Source organism: Salarias fasciatus, chromosome 14 (genome assembly GCF_902148845.1).
Source record: "Salarias fasciatus chromosome 14, fSalaFa1.1, whole genome shotgun sequence".
Taxonomy (NCBI): Eukaryota; Metazoa; Chordata; class Actinopteri; order Blenniiformes; family Blenniidae; genus Salarias; species Salarias fasciatus.
The window spans coordinates 13,012,853-13,040,590 of NC_043758.1; the positions used below are offsets into that span (position 1 = coordinate 13,012,853).

Below are 27,738 nucleotides of genomic sequence, written 5' to 3' on the forward strand. Positions count from 1 at the left end.
GCCTGCCTGCTGTGTGGGGAGCAGCGGCGCAGCCGAAACAAAAAAACTGTGCAAATCGTGATAAAAAGAGGCCTTGGGCCGAGTTGGTAAACAGCTTACAGTCAAGTCTGCACCAAACAACTCGGCCCCTCTAGAGCCCCTCCCACGAGTTTTCGTGGGGCTGACTTGGATATGTGCCGACTTCACTATTTGCCGACTTGGATTGGGGCCGACTTGACTGTAACAGGCCGCAGTCTGTCCCCAGGGCCTGGTTTGGGAGCTGGGCTGCGGTGTGCGCGGTCCAGTTCCTGAGGTAAGGGAAAATATCAGATCTGAAGACGTCTTGAAGTAGCTGTGAGAAGAACTTGTGGGTTACGAGCCTTCACTGTTTTCCGCTATACCAATCAGTCGGATATTACTTCTCCTACTTCTCGCTTCGAGGTTCGTTAGTGTAGCCTTTAGCTTGGTGTTTTCGGCCAATAGCAGTCCTCCACTTTAGCCATCCGTTGATTAAAGCTTGTATCCGGAGTTTCCGTTCGTTTCCAACGTATGTATCATTTTTCAACAGAGCTTAAATGTGTCAGTCTGGTTCGATACTACAATATAACATTAGCATAAAGCAATATAAAAATTTATTTATGAGCCCCGCCTTCGTCTCATAGACCCCCATGTTATCTGAAAAAGCGCCGGTCAGCGTCAGCCAATAGATTTCGAGCTTCGGCATTCTCGTGTTGTCAATCAAAGTGTGCACGCAGCGTCGCACCCAGAGAGCACGGCCGCTCACCCAGGCAGAGGAGAGTTAGCTCCACAGAAGCCGCCGCGCTTACCTCGGATATATCCACTGTCTGCTGAACATCCACCGTAAACAGCTAAACATGTAGGATGCTGTAGGACTCAGAGGCTCTCATTTTCACCCGACGGATAATAGCGTGCACAATTAAAGGGGCGTGGCTTGGTCGCTCATGAAAGCAGAGGGAGGGCGGAACCTGAGATGTTGGATTAAAAAAAAACCTCTCTCTTTCAAAACTCCGGACACGAGCTTTAAGTGACTCCGCTTCGTCTTCCAGAGATTCCAGCTGCTCGCCCTGACTATTGACGGTCTTCTGAAGTCTATCAAGCTTATCATTTACATGACTAAAATATTTCCTCATTTCAACAAGCAAGGATGCTTTGAGATCGGCGAGCGAGTCTGCTAAATCACTTTTGCTAATTCTACTAATACTAGGAGGAGCCGCAGGTTCCAGTTCGGTTTTCTCGTTTGTTTTTCCAGTTTTTGGCATGTTGAAGCGAATCACTCCTAATCAGAGGGACATTTAAACATATACGTCCAGTCAACAAACAAGCGGGTGGGTGTGGATAAAAGTTAAGAGTTGCGGGCGGCAGGTAGAAATGCGATCTACTCCATCGTAACCAAAAATGTGTTTTTTAATTCCTGCAAAATATTAACTTTCAAGCCGCGGAATCAAGAAGCCGCAAAAATGTTCTTACATTCAATAATTTTGTCACACATCGAATACTGTATCACATGCACTGACGAGTGTGGGTACTTCAAAAGTTTTTGACAAAAAGCTGAGATCCCATCATATATGTGATGTTTTACAAAAGCACAACTTTTTTTTTTTTTTTTTTTTTCTCCCTTGTCCTGTTCGGTAGCTGGGGCGTGCAATATTGTATGATTGTAGCCTTTTACTATCCGAACAGATTTTAATATTAGCAGCAGGATGAGACTGAGTCTCCTCCTGCTGCTGCCTTTATTTAAAGCTGGCATCCGGCATGGCTACCGGACAGGACCGGGACGGAAACGCTCAGAGAGCAGGGACAGAAAGAGAGAAAGATAAAGAGAGGGAGAACGGAAGGGGGGGGGGGGGGGGGGGGGGGGGGGCACACAACCTATGTACAAAGTCACAATACAAAACAGTGTTGTCGACGCACCACACGCAACCTAGAACAATCCCAAACCCCCAATCTAGACAACACCAAAACAGAGCCGACAACCAACACAGAAAATTACAGAACCATACATACATTTTTTTTTTTTTTTTTTTCCCCCCCTTTTTTTCCAAACCATATTAGTGAACAGACCAGGCCACAAAAATAAAAGGAGGTGTAGGGGAGGAGGGAAATGCAAGGACACCACAAACCGTATTTTTTTTTTTTTTTTTTTTTTTTTGAATATAGCTAGTCGTAACTAGTAGTAAACTAGGGGCGTGCATCAAGAGAGGTCTGCTACAGATCACCATTAGTCTAACCACCACAAGAAGACAAGGTAACCCAGTATGTAAAGAGTGATTAAAGATCAACGTGATCATGTGAATATGATGGTGACAGTGATGGTGATAGTGATCATGCATATATGACCTCTGACCTCTGAGAAGGCCAGAAGCAGGCCAGAGAGGCCCTCAGAGCCCAGACAGCCGGCGGACATCACAGAGCCCGGATCCAAGCCGCCCCCCCAGGCAGACGCCCACGCTCCAGTCCAGAAACGGGGCAGAGGAAAGCCCCGGCCGGGGACCCCGGCAGTCCCGGCACAACTTCTTGAGTCTACAGAATTTTAAGCATTTTTAATCTGCATGTTTTGTGTATAAAGTGTTTCATGGACTGGCAACCCCTCCACTGTTGGACTATTTTAAAGGAATAGTCCGAAGATTTTTGACCCACACCCTTCCCAATCATTGACATAGTGAGACAAGCTCATAAATACCTTTTTTGTGTCTCTGCGACCAGTAGCTGGCTCCCAGCTGTTAGCATCGTAGTTAGCTTAGCTCAATTGCTTGAAGTCAATGGCAAATACAGCCGGACTGACGAAAGTGGACAAAATACTCCTTCCAGTGGTCCAGGGGATGGCGCATTAGCACGTGAAGTAAATCCAAATGGTTAAAAAACATTTTAAAAGACGTGTTTTCTTTTCCATCTGTTAATATAGTGTTTTGATACATACAGATCTGCACAAGCATAGTGCGCCATGGAAGAATATACCGGCGCACAGCGGCTGAGTCTATGGCTTCTACTGCTGCGCTCCAGTATATCCTTCCTCCGGAGCACTGCCAAGTGTCTATTCCTCATAGACACTTGGCAGTAAATTTAACAAAAGAGATGTTTTTGCCATCTTAAAAAACACTCTCAATGAGTAACTTCAAGTAGCACCTTCAACAGTGCAATCAATGTTTGCTCATATTCCTCTCTCCAAAACATCCTGCTAATAGCTGCTGCTGTAGTGTAAACACAAATAGACGACTCGGATTTTACCGATACCCGCGAATGCATCAAGATGAATCTAGATTTCACCCATCAATTGCATCAATACTCAGTGAATGAGCCGATGCACTTGCGTCGCGCACGTGTGCATCGATGCATCTATTAATATCAGTTATTTTTTCACACACTTAATATAGAAGTGCCGACTGTGAGTCTTTACAAATATTTGATAAGACCTCATCTGAAAAGAGCCAGATTACGACTTTGGAACCTGAACGCCTCACAGCTGCAGCTTCACTCCTGAGGGCAACACGATGATCACTGAACATCAAGATGATGAGAAAACAACAGTAGAACAGTAAACAGCCACGCTAAACCAGAAATTAAACCTACCAAAACAATGTTTCACTCGTTCTCTCCAAGCTGCCGCTACGCCGCTCAGATACTTCCTCTTAGAACTGAACTGTCCATCAGTAACAACTTTTCCTGTTCTATCCGACACGCTCAGCATTTAAATCTTCTTTCCACCGTCTCAGAAGTTCAGATCACGTGCTTTCGACTGATGCTGGTGCATGAAGGAATCGTTCAAATCCAGCTAGTCCATCGGTGGCTAACAGCTAAGCTAACAGCTGACAGACGTTTAGCAACAGGATGCTTTTACGAAGTGTCCCTGAACGCAGCACGGTGCCGCACAGCTGCACGACTCAGGTTGTTCACTGACGCAGAGGGTTTCAAGGTGTTTCACAGGTAATGAAGGCGGTTTAGGAGGAGATGGGTACTGACAGGTTAATGGACAATGTTACTGCCTCCATGAAGCAGGTGCCTCAGATTCTTAAAATCATCTGGCGGGCCAGACATTATCGTTCGTGGGCCAAAATTGTTCCGAGGGCCGCCAGTTGCCGACCCCTGGCCTAGGGACTATGGATATAAATTAGCCTTGTGGCTACAATCCGGCATATTTACGCCTGTAATTTTCTGGCAATGCAGATGTTTATTAATGTACACTGTCCCTACCAAATAAATAAATAAATAAAATAAAGAATTCCCCCCTGCAGCTTGAGGATTATGCTCCAAGGAATTTTAAACCTGGTAGGTCTATCTAAACTCGTTATACGCTGTTATGCCGGTTTGTGGGAAGCGTGAAGTCGAGTTGTTTGGACTTCTACGTTGAAAACACAGCATATAGAATTATTAATATTTTGTAGTACAAAGGTGGTAGTGCTTGGGGGTTAAAATAGCTTATAGGTTTGGAAAGGCATGATATGGCTCCTGCAAGGTACATGTATTCATAATGTTTAATTATTGAAAGCTAGAATACTGTTGTGCTCACTGATGATGAGAGGGACACAGTTGACAATCAACACAGGCTCATAAAAATTCTCATGGCATGATTGTGTGAGCTTGCAAATCAAGTTTGAAATGAGGAGACAGCTTTTGCCCTGTCTTTTATTAGTTTCATACCACACGGGTTGTGTTAAATGAGAACCCATATGTCCAAAAAGTTACTTTCAATACAGCCACTCATTTATACACACACACACACATACACACACACACACACACACACACACACACACACACACACACACACACACACACGCACACACACTCACACACACAAACACACACACACACACACACTCACACACACACAAACACACACAGGTTTGTATTTCTATCCTTGTGGGGACCTTCCATTGACTCCCATTCATGTCTAACTCCTAAACCTGAGCCTTACCCTAAACCTAACCCAAACCACAACAAAGCCTAACCCCAAAGAAATGTTTTTGCACTTTTACTTTTTTCAGTAACAACAACATGGTCAAGAAAACGCTGTTTCCCCTCATTAGGATCGGAAAAAGGTCCCCACAATGCATGTCGTTCCAGGTTTTCCTATCCTTGTGGGGACATTTGGCCCCCACAAGGATAGAAATACGAGTACACACACACACACACACACACACACACACACACACACACACACACACACACACACACACACACACACACACACACACAAGCAAAGCTGTGCATGATTAAAGTATCAAGAGAATAAATTACAATGAATAAATGGAAATTTCAGAGAAAACAATCATCAATTATTAATGATCATGCAAAAGTACAAAATACTACACACAGCTGTGGAATCTCAAGTAGAGCAGTATTTTTTTTAGAAATTTAGCATAAAAATGGAGGAAAAATATTTTTCTTTGTTTAGTAGTTTAGTAATTAACTTGTCAAACAACAAAAATATTATTAAAAGCACATTGTGTTACACGGGAATCCTAAATACTCATAGTTTTTCATGAGGTATCATGAATAAAACCATGCTGTAAGGTTTTTGACCACATCAATCTTGCCTTTCCTCATCCTCACCGCCTTGCAGGCTGTGCAGTAGAATTCACCCCACATGGACGTCATGTACACACTGTAGTCTCTCCTCCAGCTGAGGTGCATCTGGATCAGAGATGGACTGTCCTTCACCTTCAGCAGGTACAGGGCCAGCTCCTGCACTGTGGGGAAGTCATCAACATGGATGAAGGCCTCTGGGGGCAGGAAGCGCTCGTAGTTCTTCCTGGACGGACCCAGAACCACCGGGATGGCGCCGCCGCGCACCGTGTTCCACAGCTTCTCTGTGATGTAGTCGGTGTGCTGAGAGTTCTCGAAGGCCAGGTAGAACCGGTACTGTCTGATCATTTGAACCACACTGTCCCTGCCTGGTGGTAAGATGGTGGTCCCTGCACGCCCAAAGAGGTCGATTTTGATGAACTCTTTAAGATGGTTGTAGAATTGCACACGCTCCAAACTATTTTCCCAGTGGCTGACCACCCAGGCCACAAAGCCAGGACGAGGATCCGAGGAGGAGTTAAGCTTTTTTGCAAAACGGGTCTGAGGAACTTTATCTAATAACACATTTGGGATTAAATACCCATAAGGCACAAAGATGTCAGAGTCTTCTCGGTAGCTCAGTGTGAGGTTGTAAATACCTTCATATTTGCACAGTCTTGGAACTTTTGTGGGGGGCTCCACGTTGAGCCATATCCATTTTTGCGCAGGTGGTCGTGGCTCTGGAGGCAACGGAGCTTTTTCATGATAGATTACATCATGGTTTACATTCTGGTGCCACATGATCACAGCATCAGCCTTGTTGTACATGCTCCTGTCTCCAGTGATTGTACATCCACTGATCTGAAAGCTTCGCCAGCAATCATGAGGTGTTCTTGCGCTGTAGTGCCAGACCAGAAGTAGTGTTTCAGTGCTGTTGTCCTCTGAAACAGGTACAGATGGTTCAGCATTAGACACATCCGACAGGTCGAGCAGGCAGATTCCTGGAAGCAACAGAAAATTCACTGCTGCCAATCCGACCAAAGAGTAAATCCCTTTCAAAGTAGAGTTCTTGATGACGGACAAATCTGAATGCATGTTTGTCCTGTCGCCTGCGATCACAGAGCAGCCAGCCGGTCCCAAGCAAACTTGAGTTTTTAATGATGGTTTTCTCACAGCCTCACGTCAAGTGCAATTTCGTTTCAGAGTAGCGAAGACTTAAATGACTGTGTGGTGAAACCAGTCTCACCTGGGTGTGTGCCTGAAAGAATTCCAGTGCTGTTGTCATGAATCAGTGGCAAACCCAACAGCAGACTCATACACAGTGATGAAATGTCAAAAAGTTTATTGTATGGGGAAAATCCTGTTCCAGTTTTAAGTGAATTTTAATTATTTATTCCTGAATGTGAGTCATTCAATTAAAAAAAAATAATCAATTGTACAGTTTGAATATTTGCTTTTAAAATCTGCATCTGAATGGCCTTGTGGAGTGCAAAGTTAAATCAAAAAAGGCGATGGGCACCTTAACCACTGGACCTGGAGGGACTCAAGTCCAGGGGCCTCGGTCTGTCAGGGGCAAATTAGATGGGCCAAATATAATGTAAAGGAAAACCTGCGGGTGCAGGAGGATGCTTCAATACCGTCCACCTCTCAGTCCCAGCCCGGGCAGCCTCAGCTTTTTACCAGCTATAGCAAGTCAGGTGAAGAGAGAGGAAAAGTTGCCATTATTGTAGAAACCGCTCCTTCTGCTGCATCCGGAGGGGACCCGCAGCAGTCGCTGGATGATCCCTACAACACCGACCCGGCTCGATGCGGACAACCCACCATAATAGATGAAAAAGTACGTGCATATTGGGCTAAAATAGGACCAGCTCGATGCCAAAATAAGGACGCTGATCTGTTGGCTTCAGCTCGCCAGCATAAACAACAGAACCGTTTTTTTAATAGAACATTTTTCCAGCGGAAACTTGTCAACAGGGAAAATGTACTTAGAGAATGGTTGTGCTACTCTCCACAAAGTGGAAATATATTTTGCTTTGCGTGAAAACTATTTGGGGGCCAAAACAGAGGCAGGTCATCCTTTTCAAGAACAGGATTTTCAGACTGGCAACATGCAAAAATGAGAATCAGCGAGCATGAAAATAGTGAAATGCACAGATCGGCCATGATTGCTTATATTAATTCATCAGCTGAACATGGAGTGGTGCATACAGAGCTGAAAAGGCAGTTTAATCAGGAATGCCAGTACTAGACTGATGTGCTTCAGGGAGTTGTGTCTGTTGTCAAGTTTCTGTCTGAGCGGGGACTGGCTTTCAGAGGGAGCAGCCACAGATTTGTAGAAGCGAACAATGGGAACTATTTGGGTTGTATGGAGCTCATCAGTGAGTTTGGTCCCTTTTTGAAGTCCCATATTGACAAGTATGGCAATGCAGGAAGAGGAACTCTCTCTTATCTCTCTATAAACATTTGCAAAGAATTAATTGAACTAATGGGAAAACAAGTGCTCACTGAAATTATAGGAAAAGTCAAAATGGCAAAATATTTTCCATTAGTGTTGACTCAACCCCTGATATTTCGCATACTGACCAGCTGACTGTTATATTGAGAAATGTGTCACCAGACGGAGCTATTGAGGAGCGATTTGTGAAGTTCTTGCCTATATTGAGTCACACTGGTGAAAACCTTTTCAAGTGTTTGACAAGCGTTTTGGAGGAGATGGGAATTCACATCAGTAACTGTAGAGGACAATGCTATGACAACGCAATCAGCATGTCTGGCATCTACAAAGGCGTGCAAGCACGCTTGAGGGAAATCATCCCTCTTGCTGAGTGGGTGCCATGTGCAGCGCATACACTGAATCTAGTGGGTGTAAATAGTGTAAACTGTTGCGAAGAAACTGAAGAGTTTTTTACTTTTGTACAAACTCTTTTTAACTTTGCATCCAAAAGTACATCAAGATGGCAAACAATCAAGGCAGGGTTGCAGCCTAATGAGAGCAATCGAATTGACACTTTGAAAACATTGTCTGATACGAGATGGTCTGCACATGCTGATGCCACCAAAAGCACTATGCCACAATTATGGCAGTATTCAAAAAAGCCTTCAACAAATCGCAGAGGATGATACTGTCAATATAAACACCAGAGGAGATGCTCAGACTTTGTGCAAGAAGATGGACAGACTGGAGATGACAATTTTGTGCAATTTTTGGGACAACATTTTATTTAACATTAAACATCATTTAACATTTAACAATGTGAGTGTTTATCTTCAGGCTGTCAACTTGGACCTTTGCAATGCTGTAGATCTGGTCAAATCTTTGCGAAGATATGTATTAGGATTGTGAGATCAATTTGATCAGTTTGAGGCAGCTGGAAAAAATATGTCCCCCACTATGTCTTCTGAGTACAGAACAGATACACAATGCCAACGCAAAAGAAAGCGCAGAACTGCTGATACAGCAGAACCGGAGGTGCAGCTCCCTGGACAACAGCGGTTCTGCATATCTGTTTACGTCTCCATTATTGACCGTCTTGTGTCCGAACTGGATCGGAGATATGAATCTTACAAAGGCCTGTGTGAAACCTTTGGATTCCTGAATAATTTGAAATCAATTTCCTCTGAAAACCTCAACACAGCAGCTACCAGTCTTTACAATAAGTATAAAACTGATCTGTCAGATGACTTTGTTGATGAAGTGGCACATTTTCAACAGTTTGTACAAACACTCTCAGACAGCAGCACATCAGCCTCAGACTTTCTGAAAAACATGAGGACAAGACAACTTCAGACAGTATTCACTAATGTGGACATTGCCATTTGTTTATATCTCACTTTGCCTAGGACCAATGCTGCAGGGGAGCACTCATTTTCCAAGCTTTTAATGGTGAAATCCCGCCTGAGATCATCTATGCACCAAGAGAGACTCGGCCATCTTTCCTTGATGTCAATCGAGAATGACATTCTTCGAGGCCTGGATTTTAAGGACATCATAGAAGACTTCTCAATTAAAAAGGCCAGAAGAAAGCCTTTTAAAGGTAGCACACAACAGTTTATTGTGTGATAGTTATCAGCTTATGCAACCTGTCTTTTTTTTTTTTTTTTTTTTTTGTCAGGACAATTTGATCATCTTCCTCCTTGATGCTGGAACTGAGGGCTCTTCTTTTTTTTCTTCATGGTGCTGAAACTATGACTTCCTACTTCTGAGTTCTCATGAGTAATTGGTTGTTCGACATTTAATGTTTTGGTATAATCTGTGCAATATTATTTAAATATTTATAATGCGATAGGTCAAAAGTGTGCTGTTGTGGTACCTGTTTTAGTTCTTTGCAAAAAATGTGATACGCATTTGCACTGTTTCAACAGTATTACAGTTTTTGTAAGTTTCACCAACTTTCGAATTTTCAAATTATAATTTTCAAATGTACATGTTTTGGTATATTTTTTTTCTGAGTGAGGGGAGGGGAGGGGGGAGGTGGCGGGGGCCCTCCAAGCCTCAGTTAGTCCAGGGGCCTACACCTTGGTTAAGGAAGCCCTGGCAATGGGATCCGGCGGGATAATCGAAATGAGTAATTTAAAATAGGAGCAGCAATCCAAACAAGAATCCAGAAACACAAGGAAGAACTTGATCAACTTTTTTAATGACGTATCACAAAAGACATTGACGGCATTCTTGCGTGTGCGCAAATCAAGTTTGACAATCAAACACACCTGTTGGCCTGTCTTTTTTTAGATCCATAAATCATGTGGTGACAAGTTGTATGAAATGAGGATCCACATTCCTTCAAGTTTAACTTCAACACACCCACTCAAAAGACAGGTGTGTTTTTGTCAAGGAGTCGCTGTCACTCGTCCTCTGATGACCTCAATTCTTCAGCTCAGCTTAAAGCTCAACCGATTGAGAGCTGAAAAAGTACCTGTTAGCAGGTACTGGACCCTGATGGAAATCCCTGAAAACTGAATGGAGTTGAACTGAGAAAGTTCAAGTGGAAAAAAACTTGTGTTTTCTACAATTGATTTTACTTGGTGGATTATGAGTCTCAGCTTACAACTGTCACTTCTCAGATCACTTAGCAACAATAGATGTTTATGGTTAGCACACACAAGTCTTTGAGATTGTGATCAGTAAATGGATGATTTTGCATGTGAAATATACAACTGTGACCCTACAGCTGTTTGTAAAACCTCTCATACAGAGTTTGACGGAAACCTCAAAATTCTAACATTATTACATAGATGTACAGCAGGGGTCGGCAACCTTTTTGTCATGGAGTGCCAGTTTAAAATTTTCTCATCAATGTGTGTGCCATTATCAACTAAAACGCAAGTTAACACAAAATACAAAAAGATTTCCAACATACAGTACCTGGAAATGTATTCCATTCAGATAAAGCAGATACAAACATATCTTTAAAGATATTTATTCTGTTACTCCAAAAAGTGCTTTCATAAACTTTGTGTTTTGTGCTCTGCATGCTCATGTTTCGAATTAACTGGTGCCCATGTTAACTTGTGACCAATAGATGAATGAGACTTGAAGTCGATCTAGCGAACGTCGTTTTTCTACAGTTACAGTGAGTGTATAAGTTTAAAGTCTTTTATGAGTCTTACTTTAACAGCTGCTGTTATCAGCATGTGTTTACACAGAAGTCCGCCGTCACTCGTTAACACGGGAACCAGTTAATCCATAACACAGGCGGGGCGATCACTCGTTTTTTGCTATGGAGCTCTTTAAACAACTCGCTGTAGCGCGATTTGCTTCCATTTCTTCTCTCCAGTGTTTTTTTCTCTCGGGGTTTTTATTAAAAAGATGTTTTTCTGCTTGTTTTTGACAATCCTGTTTCCCATTTACTGCGCACGTCGTCACGTCACTACATACGGGGGCGCGCATGCAGAACAAATAATCCCCCGTTTTTTTCGCTCCGCTGTCATGCAGCTTTTATATGAGACACGGAGCGGGTTATCGATCGGTCTATACCACCTCGTACAATCAGCTCCGAAATGCAATCCGCTCAGAGCGAAGCAGATCCACTTGGACGTCTACATGACACATCCGCTCTGCCTTATAAGCCATTATATGGGGGGCATGTAAACGTGCCCAGTGTTAGTGCCACGCGTGCCACGGGTGGCACGCGTGCCAAGGGTTGCCGACCCCTGATGTGCAGTATGTACTAGCTCTAAGCCGCTGATGGGGACCGCGGTTCCAACACAACGGAGGCCTGAACATTCTCATCATTCTGGAGGAGGGCGCCGCTGTTAGCGTAATGGTGAGAACCTTCTATTGCACCCAATATGAGACTTCTAATGTGTGAGAAGCTAAGGTAAGGCACACTGTCTATGCAGCAGGTACAAGGCCACAGGGCCAGTAAAATTTAGCTAAAGCTTTGTCCAGGAGAGCGAACGACCAAACGGCAGCGCCATCTTCAACCTGAACCTCAAAATCATGTGGGAGGGTGCAATGTGGCCTTCACCAGTCACAGGCACCAAACTTACACTAACAGTCGCTCAGTTGATCAAAGAAATCATCAGCATGATAAGTTGAGGGAAGGGGGTCACAGGGCCCCAAGCTGACACTGATAGTGGCACTCACCAGACATCATCGGTGCCAATAGCTGGAGGAAGGAGGCACCAATGCGGCCTTCACCACCAACGGCTAAAGCTAATACCAACTATACGGCCCAAAACAACAATTGACCCCTACAAGACTGGAGGAAGAGTGTCACCGGCAGCAGCTACAACAAGCTATGTCAGTAACAAACAGGATTGGCACTGTAGGGGCAAAGCCTACGCTTGAAGCCCCTGCAGCTTCTACCCGGATTTTCAGCTGACACGCTGACACCCTTTACAGCCAGAATAATGTTGCTGAGGCAATCACTTGCTTGTTTGAAATATGTCCATTTATTTACCTCTTTGCAAACTCCACCACAGGACACAGATCACAACGGCGACAGTAACAGCAACGACAACGGTGACGGCGGTGGCCGTCAAAACCGTGTTTCCTTTCCGGGCAGCAACACCTGCCAGGCTGTGATCGCTTCCTGTTTATACGCCTGGTGCTAATTGGCTCCTACAGGCACCAACAAGTCTTAGGAGGAGAGCGTGGATGCAGTCCATGGCCACAAGTCAAAAATCATTGCTGCCAAACAAAGTGAAGAACAGATCTGAACATGTGTTTCTCCTGTTGCCAGTGGTCATTGGGCAGTCAGCTGGAACCAGTTCTTGTTGATAGTTCTCATAAGGCCCCTACATACTCCACAAAAACAAGAACAAAGTTTGGCAGGATGACGTCATCAAGCAGCCGAAGAAAGTTCGGCTGTCGGCTGATATTTCATACTCCAGTAGAAGGCACAAGAACTCAAAGGCCACGCCCCTCTAAGACCACCCCCCCTCAGAGCTGGCTCAGCTTCTCCAGATGTTTCCAACAACTTGACATGGCTTGATAGTGTAACAATCGGTCCTTTGCAGGAGACGTCACTCTGTTGCATTGTGGGATTGAACTACCATTTTGCTGGCATCGTCTCACTGTGATTCACGTCTTTGAGTACGGCATTATTTCTCAGAAATGGGAAGATCGTGTTGCGTGAAAGGCTGCCATAATAAGTCGCATCAGCGGAATGGGAGCAGGACAGAAGGCAATCTCTGTTTTTTCCAGCTTCCCACGTGGAAAAGAAATTACGGGGAGCAGACTGAGGAAATGATGAAGAGGTGTCAGACGGCGTGGGTCGCAGCAGTGACAAGAAAGAGCATCGCTTTCGACTCCATATCTGCCAACATGGTTGTTTTCTCTCGACATTCTCATAAATGCAAGTAAGCGAGTTTATTTGTTTTTAAGCAATCTTACTGAAAATGTGATTTCTTTCAGAATGAAGTTACGTTAGCGCACCTGCGAACTAGCTCCACCCAGCTGCGAGCCAACTTCACTTGTGAAATGCAGTCAGCGGAGGAGGGCAGTGGAGAATCACTTCATGCTAAATCTGTTTATTTTATTTCTTCATCTTAAATTTAAGCTTTACGGAGGGAGTGACTTCCAAGATCCAGTCAGACCCGCTGTCCAGAGGAGGACACGTCATGTCAGTTCTGTCCTCACAGACAAGTAGAGACAAACACACACTCCCTGGTGCACTGCAACACACATCAACACATCAAATTTAATTTCCTTTTGAGAATAAACATACAGTCATTGATTTGTTTGCTATAATTGATCAAACTAAATTTACAACACATCCTAGAGGAAAACAGAGTCAGCAGCATTTCAGTCAGACGATGTTCCAGCCTGAGAAACAATCAGCACAACAAATCCATCTGCGCCTGTCTGTATTTACAGTCATTGTAACTCACAATCTGACCTGGTAGCATGTGTGGTTAACTTACCAGTGTGCAATGTCATGCAAGCATCCAGTGTTTACTCGCTCTCTCAATAAAACCTAATACGTTTGCAGGTCAACCAGCCTATGAAATGATGGGGACTGACCCAGACTGGGCACCATCCCTAAATCTGGAACACACATCGGTCACACCGACAAATGCAACACGCTCTGCAAGGCGATTTAGGTGGGAGCAGCTAAGTTAAGTGTAACCGCAAGCACCAGAGACGGGAGTCCACCGGAATGCAGAGACTGGAGAGCTGCAGACAGAGGAGGGGACGTCGGAGCCTTGACAAAATCAACAGAATGAGGACTGACACCTGATGTTGAGGAAGACAGCAGTCAGCTGCTCACAGAAGATGGCACACACACCAATCAGGACGCCACACAGATTGTTTTTAATATTTGTGGAAGGACATGTTTTTGTATCTGACATACAATAATAAAGCTTGACACTGACACTTTGAGTCTTTTTGAGTTATTGCTTTTGTTTGCGCATAAGTAACTTGATAATTAGCTGTGCTCCTCATTAGTAATTACATCTTGATAATTAAGTGAAGACAAATAGTGAGTATTGGAAAAAGTACTGAAATGACAAGTGAGACATTTTCTTTTTTCTGGAATGTAATGTTTTTCATACACTCAACAGCAGCAACACAATGGTAAATAAAAACATACCAGTAAGAACTACGTTCATGCATGGCAGTTAATATCAATGAAGCATGTCATTGTCACATAATGTGTTGTGGTAAATGAAATGTGCCCGACTTTGTTTTTTTTTTTGTTTGTTTTTTTTTTTGCATTTGCATTTGCATTTGCATTTGCAGTGGTTAAGTCAATTTTGTGTCCCACTTCTGGTCCCACTTTTCTGATGCTGCTTGGTATCAGCCAGTATGCATGTTGTCCAGTCACAGTTGTTGTCTCTCTGCATCTGACAAACGCCTCCAGCTTAAACAACATAGCTGCAACATGTGTGCACATCTCTGCTGTTCCAGCCATACATGTGCAGTGACCAGATGATCTGGCTCCTGATGGCTCCATGATGAGACAGGCCTTCAAGTGGTGGATCGTTCAGACGTTGGGAGTGCAAGACCTGTAGACAACACATTTAATTTAATTACTGCCAACATTACCACTGTTTCTGGTTTACAAAACAAGGACAGGGTGACAGGTTTCTGTCTGTGGTTAGACAAAGTGATGCCTGCTATAACCATTCATTTATAACTGATTCATACTTGAGTGATGTATGATAATAATAATAACTAGAATTTGGCACCCAGAGAGTGCAGACCTCCGCCACAGGTCAAATCAGTGACCAACAACAATAAGAATATATGTAACAGGATGCACACTATATTATGACTCGTGTTTGTCATTTGTTTTTGTTTATTCAACCAAAATGACCACAGGTCATAAACCTGAAATACAATAAAAAAAAACACATCATCACAATACAATTACTTGAATGCAATCATTATTCAAGCAAAGAAAGATTGCAACATCTATCTCAATAACAAAGATGGCTGAAATCAATCAAAAACTACATTTCCCAGAATGCCTTGCACCTACTGGGCATGCACAGTTTGAGCCCCGCATCCACAAGTCTTCTGAAATGTAAACAAAGCCTGACATGCTCCTAAAGTGAATATGAACTGTAATCTTTAAAGCACAACACTTTAAAATAGATCGACACCACGCACCACGCCACTGCCAATGTTGTAAGTTACCAAGCAATAGCAACAAACAAGTTCGGGCCGCCACTAGCGCCGTTAGCCGAATGCTAACGCCGCTCCGAATGCTAACACCGCTGAACGCCCACAACTCCCAGGTTTCTTACCCCACTACGTGCTGCAACGCTCAAGCAACAATCAACACTGGCCCGACGAGGTGCACATCGAAGCACATAAATAACATTATGCATGCGGCGCAGCGCACAGGCCCCCCTGTCGGCGGGCCTGTGCAACTATGTGAAAGACTGCCCTATCGCTCAATGATAAAGAATCCTTTAAAAAATTCCTGGATCCAGACAGTGATCCGGATCATCACCAAAATTTAATGGATTCTAAGTTAGCCCAAGACCCACCTTTCCACAAAGTTTCATTGCAATCCGTGGATAACTTTTTCCATAATCTTGCTAACAAACCAACCAACCAACCAACCAACAAACCGACTCGATTCCATAACCTCCTGGCAGAGGTAATAATAAATTTAATTTCACAGTGCCTTTCAGAACACTCAAGGACACTATACACAAGATTAAAAACACATTACAAATAAAACAGACAATTTAACAGCAAAAAGAGAGAAGTTACGGGTGACAGGCAGATTGAAACAGGTGGGTTTTGAGTATGACAGCAAGGTTTTCAATGTTGGGCAATGACCACTTTTTTCTTGCACGTGGGATGTGAATGTGAGGTCATTTTGTCACAATGATACATAAAACGAGTCTTGAATTACCCTCAATTAAAACTATTAAAGCAAATCAGACAAAACCAGCATGTCCTCCATCCAGGACTGGACTGATGACAGTCAGGTGAGCTTACCTTTGCGGTCACGACTGTGTTGTTCCAGCCCTTCGGTCAAGATGCGAACACATCCTGCACCCAGTCATTCGTGAAATGTCCGTGTGCTTCCAGAGATTTATAATTTCGGAACTGCGCACATGTGTAAGCGCTGACACCGTAAACCAGGCAGTTTGTGATGTCCAGCGCCCAACTCAGAGGCAGTAATGCGGTCTCGGAGCTCCATTCTCTAGTTTTCAGGTCATATGGATCGATGTTTTCAATTGTGGACAATTTAGCCACACACCGGTCCCTGGCCTCCTTTATGAGTTTGTCTCTGTACCGTTCCCTCTCGTTGCTCTTGTTCTTCTCTATATGGGAAAATGCCAAAAAGAAGGTAATGAAATGACTGTGGTGCAGCTCACTGCTCTGTTGTTTTCGTATGTGATGCCTCCAAAATGGCGCATGGGGGGGGGGCGTGCTGCCGGTTTGGCCACGTGTCTGCAAAGGAGCGATTGCATTTTTATGGAAAAATTGATGAAGCATTAGTTATTGAAGTTTGGCTTCCATGAGCAGATGAAAAAAAGAGGAGTCCAGTCTCCTGGTTCAACAGAATTTACCGCTTCACCTGTCCTCATTCAGGTATTGGTGATCAATTCTTCTCTCGTCTGTGCATAAAATAAATAGAAATAAGCCCATTTCTGTTCTGCAAAAGCTGTAAAAGTTTTTTTTTCATGGTTTGAAGCAAGGCAGGTTGTTTGACGCTAAACAGATCAGAGAGGTGCAGATTTGATAAAGAACTTCATCAGTTTCTCTGTTGTAGCCATTTTTCTGCTTTAATATAATTTGTAGTTATTGTAGTTTTGTGAAGTGATTAATGTATTTTTTGATATGTTAATATAGTTCTGTGTTGCAGTACAGAGAGTATTTTGACCAGTGACTAATTACGTTTATTGTGCTTGTTTTCTGATTGGCTGTTAAATTGAGATTATTGAAGTACTGTGAGTGAAGATTTCAGCAGAAGCCACTGGACCTTGGAGCAACACAGTCTTTTGACCTACACTGCATTTTTAGTTAGCCTTCAGAAAAGTCTAGAGACAAGTTTCTTTTTTGTATGTTATTTTTTGTTATTAAAAGACAAAAAGATAACTTCAGTTTCAAGACTTTTACTTTCTGAGTGCACGTGTGGAGTGCAAAGAACTTTGAGGTCCAAAGCTAGTGAGTCAGGCCTGCTGCACTCACATTCTCTATTGTTCTTTTATTATTAAATATTTAAAATTTCCTCTATTTAGCTAGTAATACACCCCCCCCCCCCCCCCCCCCCCCCCACAAAAAAAAAATAAAATAAAATAATGTAAGTATTTATTGTTTAGATTATTTTTCAGGGTATGTCAAGCAGCCACACTTGTTATAGCCGACTGATATGCGCTGCTCCACCAATATTAGTTTGTATTCATTTATCGTGTTTGTAATATTTTTCAAATGAATTCTCCCAAATTAAAAACTCATTAAAAACGCATTTGTGTTTTTATGCAAATGCAAGTCTATAAATAATATTTTACATTAGGCTATTGTAAAAAAAACAATTCTAACATATTTAAATTTCTATAGGATTTTTTGCCCCTGCTTTGACCATGAAATCATCAGAAATTAAGACACCTTGTGTTTTATTGATCCGTCTCTAGATCACAGTCTCACGCTGAAGGAGAAGCCCTTTAATTAATGGCCAAGGCATTGAAAATGACTTTATGGTGATCTGTACAGATGCAGCTGATGCAAGTTGTATTTATTTATTCTTTCAGGGATATGAAGTGTTTATGGTATCTTGGCAATATAAAATAAAGCCATTATGTTGTCAGAGTCACAAAATCCATCCTTTGAAAATGTGTTCACTTCAGTCATTAAAAGTTTAAAACATGATCTGAGTCTAGATTAATTTTCATTGTATAAATAACCAAAAGAGGCACTTCTCCATTGAACATTAGTAACATTTTGTTAAACAAAAAGAGGTAAAAGTAATGTAATATATACCTGGACACTTAAATAATTTTAAAGACGAATTCAGCTGACTTTATGAGTGATTGTTGGAAAACTGGCAGCTTTCTGCTCCATTTAATAAAGCACAGTCTCTTCACTGGCTCCACTTTGGCAATAAAGGGTAGTGTCAAGGTGAAGCAGGAAAATCTTTTTTTTTTTTTTTTTTTTTAATATTTTTTTATTGGTGTGTTAAATACAAATCAAAATGTTAGCAACAACAAATGTCACACCTATATTTTCCCATTTTGTACAGAGGTGTCAACAGAACAAAACAAACCCAAAAACAAAAGAGAAAAAGAAAAAAAAAAAAAAAAAAAAACCCAAAATGCTACACATATTTACAGAAAAACGTCAGTGACATTAAAATAATAAGAACAATGCCATTCCTTAAAATAATAATGAAAAAAAAAAAAAAAAGAGGGGGGGCTGGGGATGGTTTAGGATGTTTTGAAGAAGTCAATAAAAGGCTGCCATTTCCTAAAGAATTTGTCAACACAACCTTTTCTGGAATATCGGATCTTTTCCAACTTCAAAAAAGACATAACTTCACAAATCCAATGTTTGCTGGATGGTGCTGTAACAGACTTCCACTGTAAGAGAAGATGGCGTCTGGCAATAAGGGAGGTAAAGGAAATAACCTGCAACTGTAAAGGGGAGTAATTAGAGAAGTCCACTGGGAGACCAAAGATGGCAACACAAGGAGAAAAATCAACAGTTTTAAGGAGAACTTTAGACATAGTGTCAAAGTAAGTCCGCCAAAAGTTAGCGAGTGCCGAGCAGGAGAAAAACATATGTGTAAGGTTACAGGGAGACAAGCCACATCTATCACAAATATCTAGTGTCGAGGGGAAAATTTTTGCTAATCTTGTCTTGGAGTAATGACACCTAAACAGAACTTTAAATTGTATAAGCGTCAAGCGGGCACAAATGGTACTCTTATGAATGTGCTGCAATACAGAATCCCACCAGTGATTATCAAGAGTGAGCCCCAACTCATTCTCCCAGGCCTCCTTTATTTTTGTTGTCATATTGCTGTTAAAGGCTTGAATGTTGACATAGATTTTTGTAATAAGTGATTTTTGAGAGGGATTTAATTGAAGGAGCTCAGCCGGAAGCAGGAAAATCTGACCAATCACAGAAGACTTCTGAATTTCTCAGCCAAAGAAAGTTCTGACAGGAGGAGGTTGCGACGCAGTTGAACTTTGTTCGGCCAGGAGGAGGAGCGGGAACAAAACAACATCCTTTTGTTCTCACTCCTCCTTGCCAAACTTTGTTTTTGTTCTCATGGAGTATAGGCCTTCATAATCATACATCAAGTGCAATTTGGCTCCACAGTAGTAAAGACTGAATCACTCATCATTATTGTCATGATACCAGCCCCACCTGTGAGTGTGATTTAAAGAATGCCACCGTACTGGTGTCATGAATCCAGCAATAAACAATAAACTCAACAGCAGACTCACAGACAGTAATAAATGTTCAATGACTTTATCGTATGGGTAAAATCTTGCGCCAGTAGAATGTGAATTTCAAATCTTTGTGAATCTTATGTGAATCATTCTACACTAAAATGAGTTGCTGAGTGTGAATATAATTGCTTTTAAAATCTGTATGCTCTCATTTCAAATTGAATCTCTCATTTGAATGCGCATCATGATAAAATTGAAATTGTATTTCATACTGTCTAAATGTTCTGTTCATTGTTACTTTTTAGTTTCACTTATCTCTGTTCAAATTCAGTTTTTCCAGTCATGTTTTTTTTTTTTTTTTGTACCACACATCTGGGACCTGCTTTTTCCACAGTGCCCTGTTCCCGAGGCAGTTCTTTCACTGGCAGAAGTACATCCCAGTGGAACACACACAGTGTTTTAGGTCATTTTTAGACTGCACTTTCTTCACTGGGCTGATATCAATCACATGACGGCCGATGAGCTCTCAGTAAGACTGCAGCTTGCCACATCCACTTCACTCAAGTTTTCCACCAGCATGCAGGCACCTGGCTGAAAAACAACACCCCTTACTGCTCTGTCAGATTGTCCCTTGCAGTTTGCTGAAGAAATTTACTGTTAGCCTCATTTTCACGAGCAATGTGCATCTTCTGTTACATTTCTGTCCATTTGTCTGCTGATCAGGTGTTTCAGGTTCTTTCTTGGATTAGTTTAGTTTAGTTTAGTTTAGTTTAGTTTAGTTTATTTAGCACATACAATGAAATATATCACATAAACCAGTGCAGAAAAAAGAAACAGTGCAGAGAGGAGCGGGCAAGCCAAAGGCTTATGAAGAGCCCCCACCTAATAAAATTATGCAGATATCATCAAAAAAAAAAAACAACAACAACAACAAATAAATAAAATACATAAATAAATACAATAAAATACAAAACAACAAAAAGCATCATAAACTCTCATGTAAAACAAAAGAAAGAAAGAAGAAAAAAAAGACAAAAGAAAAGAAAAATGCTGTTGACCTTATATGGACATGCTCATAAAAATTGACATTTTTGTTGATCGTTATAGGCAACACTGAAAATAAACTAAATAGAAGTTAGCAGTCTACGGAAAAGCTAAAGTACAGAGCTCTCTTGGCTACACTTTTGAATTAGATGCTCTTTTGCGCGACTTTTAAAGATAGATAAAGATCTACAATTGTTGGCAATGTGGTACCAACTGTTCCAAACTTTGACACCTCTATACCTAAACAAAAATTGGCTTCTAGATTTAAGACATTTGGGCGGATGTAGAGCTGAGGCCTGTCGTGTTGAGTAAGAATGAAAATGAGAATTTGCTGCAAAGTACGTCCTAAAATGCTCAGGGACCTTGTCATCTGAAGAAAATATCTTGTACATAAAAATGCATATTTGATAACTGTTTATATCATAAATGGTGAGAATCTGGAGATTTTTAGATCAGGGAGCAGCAGTAGCGTCCCAGACAGATCGAGATGCAAGTCTAACAAAGCGATTCTGAAGAATTAAGATTTTTTTTAAGAGTGGTTGTAAATGAACTACCCCAAACAATATTACAATATGAAAGATGCGGATAGATTAGACTGTAATAAAGAGTAAGAAGACACTGTTTACTAACGAGTTGGCTAATTTTCCTTATTATACTAAGAGATTTGTATATTTTCTTACTCACACAGTAAATCTGTTCTCTCCAACTCAAACTCTCATCAATAATTATTCCTAAGAATCTTGTAGATGATACTTGGGGCATCTCTATGGACTCAATTATAATTTTAGATAAATCCTTATTGTATGTTTTTTTCCCACTAAAGATAATAAAGTTAGATTTTTTTATATTCAAAGATAATTTGTTCATTTTGAACCATGTGACAAAGGCATCTAAACCATCATTTGCATCCCTTATTAAGGAATTGAAGTTTGGGTTTGAGAGAACCAGTGTTGTGTCATCTGCAAACATAATTGGAGAAACGATGTGTGAGGTGTTACACAAATCATTTATGTAAACAAGCAATAATAGTGGACCAAGGATGGATCCTTGTGGAACTCCACAGTGAAGTTGTGCTCTATTGGAATGGCAGCCTTTTACACAAACACACTGAGTTCTGTTTGAAACATAATTTGACAACCATTGATGGGTATCTTTATGGAAACCATATCTGTGAAGCTTAGCCAATAGGATACTGTGATTTATCGTATCAAAGGCTTTTGAGAGATCTAGGAAGACACTACAAGCAAACTCACCCTTTTCTAGCGCTGATGCAATCTTATCAACCAGGTGAATTAAAGCCATAGATGTGGAATGATTTGTTCGGAAGCCATACTGATGTTTAAAAAGAATTTCATTAGAATTTAGATGAAAAATAATCCTTTTGTAAACTATTTTTTCTAAAATCTTTGAAAAGCATGGCAAAATAGAAATAGGCCTATAGTTATTGAAACAACAAGGATCATCCACTTTAAACAAGGGAATAACTTTTGCAATCTTTAAGTCATATGGTACAACTCCCGTCTTCAGAGACAGGGAAAAAATATGATGAAGAGGTTGCAAGATTGATTGCTTCACCTGCTTGACAAGGAATGCTGAAATATTGTCATGGCCAGGTGCAGACAACTTCAGCTGGTCAATTACATCACTTATTTCCTGGGTGTCGGGGAGCTCAAAGCTGGAAATAACAGGAAAAGTTCCTTTTAAGGAATCCAGTGGGTTTCCATCACAGGAGGGGATGTTATTTGCTAGTTTCAGACCAATGTTTACAAAGAATTCATTAAACTTTTCGGCAATATCAAATGGGTTGGTTAAAGATTCTTCACCATTTCGAAAGGCAGAAGGCAGTTTAATGGTAGCCCTCTCTCTTTGAAGCAGTTGATTTATGACTTTCCAAGTGGATTTAATATTGTTTGAACACCTACTAAATTCATCACTGAAATACTTTCGTTTTGCAGATCTAATTTCATGAATATATATATTTCGGTGGGATTTATACACACTGTGATTGAGAGGAGTGGGAATGTTGACATATCTTTTATATAGTTTGTTCTTTTTCTTCAACAACTTCAACAAATCAGGTGAAAACCATGGTTTTTTGAAATCTGAGTGATGTTTCTTTACAAGACTTGTGACAGGAAAACATTCCTCAAAACGAGCTGAAAAAATCCGTGAATTTTTGATATGCTAACTCAGCATTGTTCTCCTCATATATGTTATCCCAGGATTTGGAGTCAAGCCTGTCCTTAAACTTGGAAATATTTTTCTCGCTCATTATTCTTTTAGAAATGTTTTCTTTAATGTTTTTAGCTTTGTTAGTCTTGATTTCAGAAAATTGAAAAATAGCTAAATGATCTGACAAGTCTAGATACAATACACCAGATTTCATACAACCAGTCAGAGAGTTTGAGAGGATGTTGTCGATAAGAGTTGCTGATGTCTCTTTAACTCGTGTTGCTTTATGAATAAGAGGGAAAAAATAATTATAATACAAAACATTAAGGTAGTCCTCAACAAGGGTATCTGACTTGTGTTTAAGGAGATTTAAGTTAAAGTCACCTAAGATAAAACAATATTTATTCTCACGATTAACACGGTCAAGTAAACAAAACAAACCTTCATTAAAGTCTTTGATGACAGAATCTGGAGGGCGGTATATTGCTCCAACAATAATACTCTTTCCACCAGTGACAGGAAGTTCAACAAAAATAGACTCAACGTCGGACATGTCTGTTCTCAGAGAAAGATCATGTCTTATTTTGAAATCATAATCAGAATGAATAAACAGAGAAACTCCCCCTCTTATCCTGTTTTCTCTTACATAATGAACTGAATTGTAATTTAGAAGTTTAAATGTTTCTTTAGAGTCTTCTGTAAGCCATGTTTCCGTTAGGGCTATAACTGAAAAATCATGCTTAAGTGAAGATAAATAATGAATAAAGTTGTCATAGTTAGATGATAGACTTCTTATGTTGAGATGGAAAGAAGAAAACATATTTGCTGGCATAGAAGAACATAACTCATTGAATTGAGATTCATCATAATAATTACAGAGGTTAGAAATGTCAAATGTGGAAAAAAAGTTTTGATCTGGGTCAACATCACCATTTTAGGCATCAAACTTAGGACCATCAAAGGGCTTGAAAGTCTGATCTTTCAAGGCAATGTAGCAGTCAGCTGAGTTAAAGTCCATGGGTTCAGGGTCTAGGACTAAAACAGCTTTATCCATTGTTTTAATTCAGAACTAATAAGTTTTTAATTCTGGACAAAACAAAAACAACACATAAACCAAACTCAGCCTCATGTTGAACCTGCACTTCCGCCTTTGGGCTTTATGATCAGCTTGTCAAACCTCAGGGTGGCTATGTCACCTCTCTCACGGGCAGCCTTTAGCTCTGGGAGGAGATCTCTCCTCTTTTTCTGGACAGCGTCTGAAAAGTCCTCATTAATGTAAACGTTTGAGCCTTTAAGCTTGTTTGCACATGATTGAATGGTCTGCTTGTCTTTGAACCTCAAAAGCTTGACAATGATTGGTCTGGGCCTTTTAGCCTCTTTGTATGTACCAACTCTGTGGGCACGCTCAATTTCAATGTTTTTGGCGTCCAAGCCCATGTTCCTCTGTAGCACAGCTCTGACTTTCCTTTCTGACTCATCCCAGTTTTCACCCTTTTCATCTGGGATTCCGTCCACCAGGATATTGTTTCTCCTGGTCTGGTTCTCAATGTAATCCAGTTTCTCAAAACAGTCTAGAGAAGGAATCCTAGCCAGGTCCCCCTCTACTTTCTTGATGGCAATGTCAAGTTGTTTTATTTTTGCTACTGTTGTTTTGTGCTCTTTGGTCATCTCGTCCACACCTGCATGGGTAAATTCCAAACTGGATTTTACCCCCTGCAGATCTCTGATCACATCATCCATTCTTTTGTTTACACTCTCGATCATTATTTGCACACAACATTTGAAGTTTTCCTGTTGCTGCTGTAACATTTCTTTGTAAAACTCCTTTTGTTGTTCAAGTAGCTGGGAGATAACACTCATTGTTACAGGTGCCTCTTCCTCTAGTACTGAGAGGCCTTTAGCACCTTTGGGAGGCATGATGTCATTAGATTTCTAGCACAATGTACCAGTCACAATACATCTTCTGGATACCAGCTGCTGCTACCTGGTGGTCCGGTGGTTAGCTGCTGCTGCTGCCTGGTGGTAGCTGGTAGCCCGGTGGCTAGCTGCTGCTGCTGCCTGGTGGCTAACCGAGCTGCTGTGGTTGTTGCTCGTATGGCGGTAATCGTTGGTGATGATGATCCGACAAGCCCCGTAAGCGTCCCAGGCTAACAGCAGCTAACGGCAGTGGTGTACCAGCTAATGACGGCGGCGATCCGCGGAGCGTGGGCAGCGATCCGGGGAGCCCCGCAAGCGTCCGAGGCCAGCGGTGGTGGTGCACCAGCAGGTGACGGCGGCCATCCGGCAGGCCACGACGACGTCCCAGGCCAGCTGCGGTGGTGTACCGGTAGGTGACGGCGGTGATCCAGGGAGCGTCTTCTGGGCCGGCGTAGCTCCCCTGACGCGGAGCGTGGAGCTGCTGGGGGAGAGGAGAGGAGAGCACCCTCAGGCCCTTTCCCACAGAGTTGGAGGTGAACCACACTCACACGGGGGATCTCGGTGTTCACTTTCCTTTAACTTATCTTTCACTGAGCGTTGGCAGTATTTGTCCTTGCGGGTCCGTCTCCGGCCGTAGCTTGTTGTGGATGTGTTTGCGGAGTCGCTCCTGCTAATCCAAAAGTTTGGCCTGATGGTGGCGCTGCGGTGAGCGGTGAACTGTCTTAGTGGTGAACTGTCTGTGAACTGTCTTATGGTGCATTCACACCGGACGCATTGCAAGCGTCGTGAGCGGCGCTTTTCTATGCAAAGTCTATGGTGGACGAGCGTCGTGGAGCGGCAGGCGGCGGGGCGGCGGGGCGGCGCGTCAGGAGCGTCATGAGCGTCGCTTTTCGAGCGTTTCGAGCGTCGACGCCCACGACCCGCGTCCCCGGCGTCAGGAGCGTCGTGAGCGTCGCTTTTTGAGAGTTGGGAAAACTGAACTTTCGACGCGCTGCCGCTGAGCGTCAACTAATCAGAGACGATCCCTCCGCTGCTACGTCACTACGAGTGATCCGAGGACCGATGCGGGCCAGCCAGTGTTGCTAACTTGACGACTTTCTCGCTAAATCTGGCGACTTTCCAAAGGCTCTTGGCGACGATTTTTTTGTCAAAAGCACGACAAATCTAGCGACCTTCTCCGGTGCTCTGGAGACGTGACAGGACGTCTCGTTGCTATCGTCAATGAGCAGCGGGTGCTGCGTGAGCCTGCTCTCACAGCGGTCAGTCTCACGCAGCGCTCCCTGCTGCAGTCAGAGCAGAGAGGAGCAGACCAGACAATAGCGACTTTTCCGACGACGACACGGTCTAGCTTTATTTAAAAAAAATAAAGCCAAGCCGCTCTCCTGATGCGATCCGCCATAGCTGGAAACAGAAATCAGCCTCCTGTGCACCAATAAACTGACGCGTGTCAAGAGCGTCGCGAGCATCGCGAGCTTTGTGACCACCTGGTGTCAAGCATCGTGCTTGAAGCGTCACAAGCGTCAGCTTCGAGGCGTCCCGAGCGTCGACGACGCCCGCGACGCGTCCGGTGTGAACGCACCATTAGGATATCACAAATCTGAAAAAAAAAAAAAAAACTGGCTACAAAGTCATCCATTTATCCATGCATCCATCCATCCATCCATCTTCAACCACTTATCCAGGACCGGGTCGTGGGACAGCAGTCTAAGCAGATGCTCATACTGCCCTATCCCCAGACACTTTTTCCAGCTCTTCTGTGGAGATTGCAAGGTGTTCCCAGGCCAACCGAGAGACATAGTCTCTCCAGTGTGTCCTGGGTCTTCCCCGGGACCTCCTCCAGGTGGGAATTCCTCAGGGAGATGTCCAGGAGGCATCCTAAACAGGTGCTCAAGCCACCTCACCTGGCTCCTCTCAATTTGGAGGATGGTGTTTATCTTTATCATGCATATTTAAGTAATGTATTAATCTATGTGAATCTTCAGTCAGATCTCTGTCCTCCTTCCCCTCCAAATGATTGACTGTCCACATCGACCTGTCCACATCAGGCACTGACACCAATCATGAAGCATCAAAAACGCATGCGCAGCGTTGTATCATCCTTAGGAGAACCTCCTGTCTCCATAGATTTTCATGCACTGTTGCTGCACTAGCAAGGTAGACACCATAGACATGTACAATATAGACTTGGTAGTCATATCCATCCACAGTCTTCACGAGTCTATGTATCATATTTCTATACTCGTGAACAGGGCCGGTTTTAGCTATGGGCTATGTGGGCGACCGCTCAGGGCACAATCTATGTGAGGAAGTATGAGCGCCATGCGCACAACAAAAAAAAAACCAAAAACTCACCAGTTTTCCAGACTTGCACTCATTTCCATGTCAAGTTAGTGGTGTGAGCGCTGGGGTGCCCTCATTTGCCTCGCCATACAGCTTGTGTGTCTGTTCGGGCTGTCTGAAGAGGCGGTGGGGGGGATCAACGAGCGACTGCAGAGGTTGGCAAGGGGGGCGGTGGTGCGCAGTGGCACGGGGAGGGGGTTGGGGGCAGACTGAAGCCAACATATACTGCTTCAAAATTAATTGTATTTCATAATTAATACAGAACCACACGTAACTGATTGGATTATGTGAATAAAAAAAATGGGGAAAAAAATCTACAGAAATTTGTTTACATCACGTGTCTCCGGACTTCGGTTGATTTACGGGTGAACCGTGACCGGAAGGTGCTGGCGAAAGGTAATGTTTTGATCATGGATCCAAGTAAAAGACCAAAGAAGCTATCAGGTGCCCAGTTTA

At 42.5% G+C, this 27,738-nt stretch overlaps 1 protein-coding gene across 1 annotated transcript; it reads right to left on the reverse strand.

The window, feature by feature from the left end:
* Positions 1 to 5,431: 5,431 nt before the first annotated feature.
* LOC115400737 (alpha-(1,3)-fucosyltransferase 9-like) lies at positions 5,432 to 26,885 on the reverse strand. The gene is made up of 3 exons (XM_030108756.1): positions 26,844 to 26,885; positions 25,201 to 25,456; positions 5,432 to 6,443 (listed from the first exon to the last, which is right to left on the reverse strand). The coding sequence occupies exons 1-3, from the start codon at positions 26,883 to 26,885 to the stop codon at positions 5,488 to 5,490; spliced, it is 1,254 nt and encodes a 417-aa protein (XP_029964616.1). The 3' UTR covers positions 5,432 to 5,487.
* Positions 26,886 to 27,738: the final 853 nt, after the last annotated feature.

Excerpts from the sequence above, each read along its gene's own strand:
- LOC115400737 (XM_030108756.1), bottom strand. The coding sequence starts at position 26,885 with ATGATAAAGATAAACACCATCCTCCAAATTGAGAGGAGCCAG. Across the intron at positions 25,457-26,843 it reads TCCAAATTGAGAGGAGCCAG|GGCCTGAGGGTGCTCTCCTC; the intron begins GTGAGGTGGCTT and ends TCTGTGGGAAAG. Across the intron at positions 6,444-25,200 it reads ATCGCCGCCGTCATTAGCTG|AGGACAACAGCACTGAAACA; the intron begins GTACACCACTGC and ends TACCTGTTTCAG.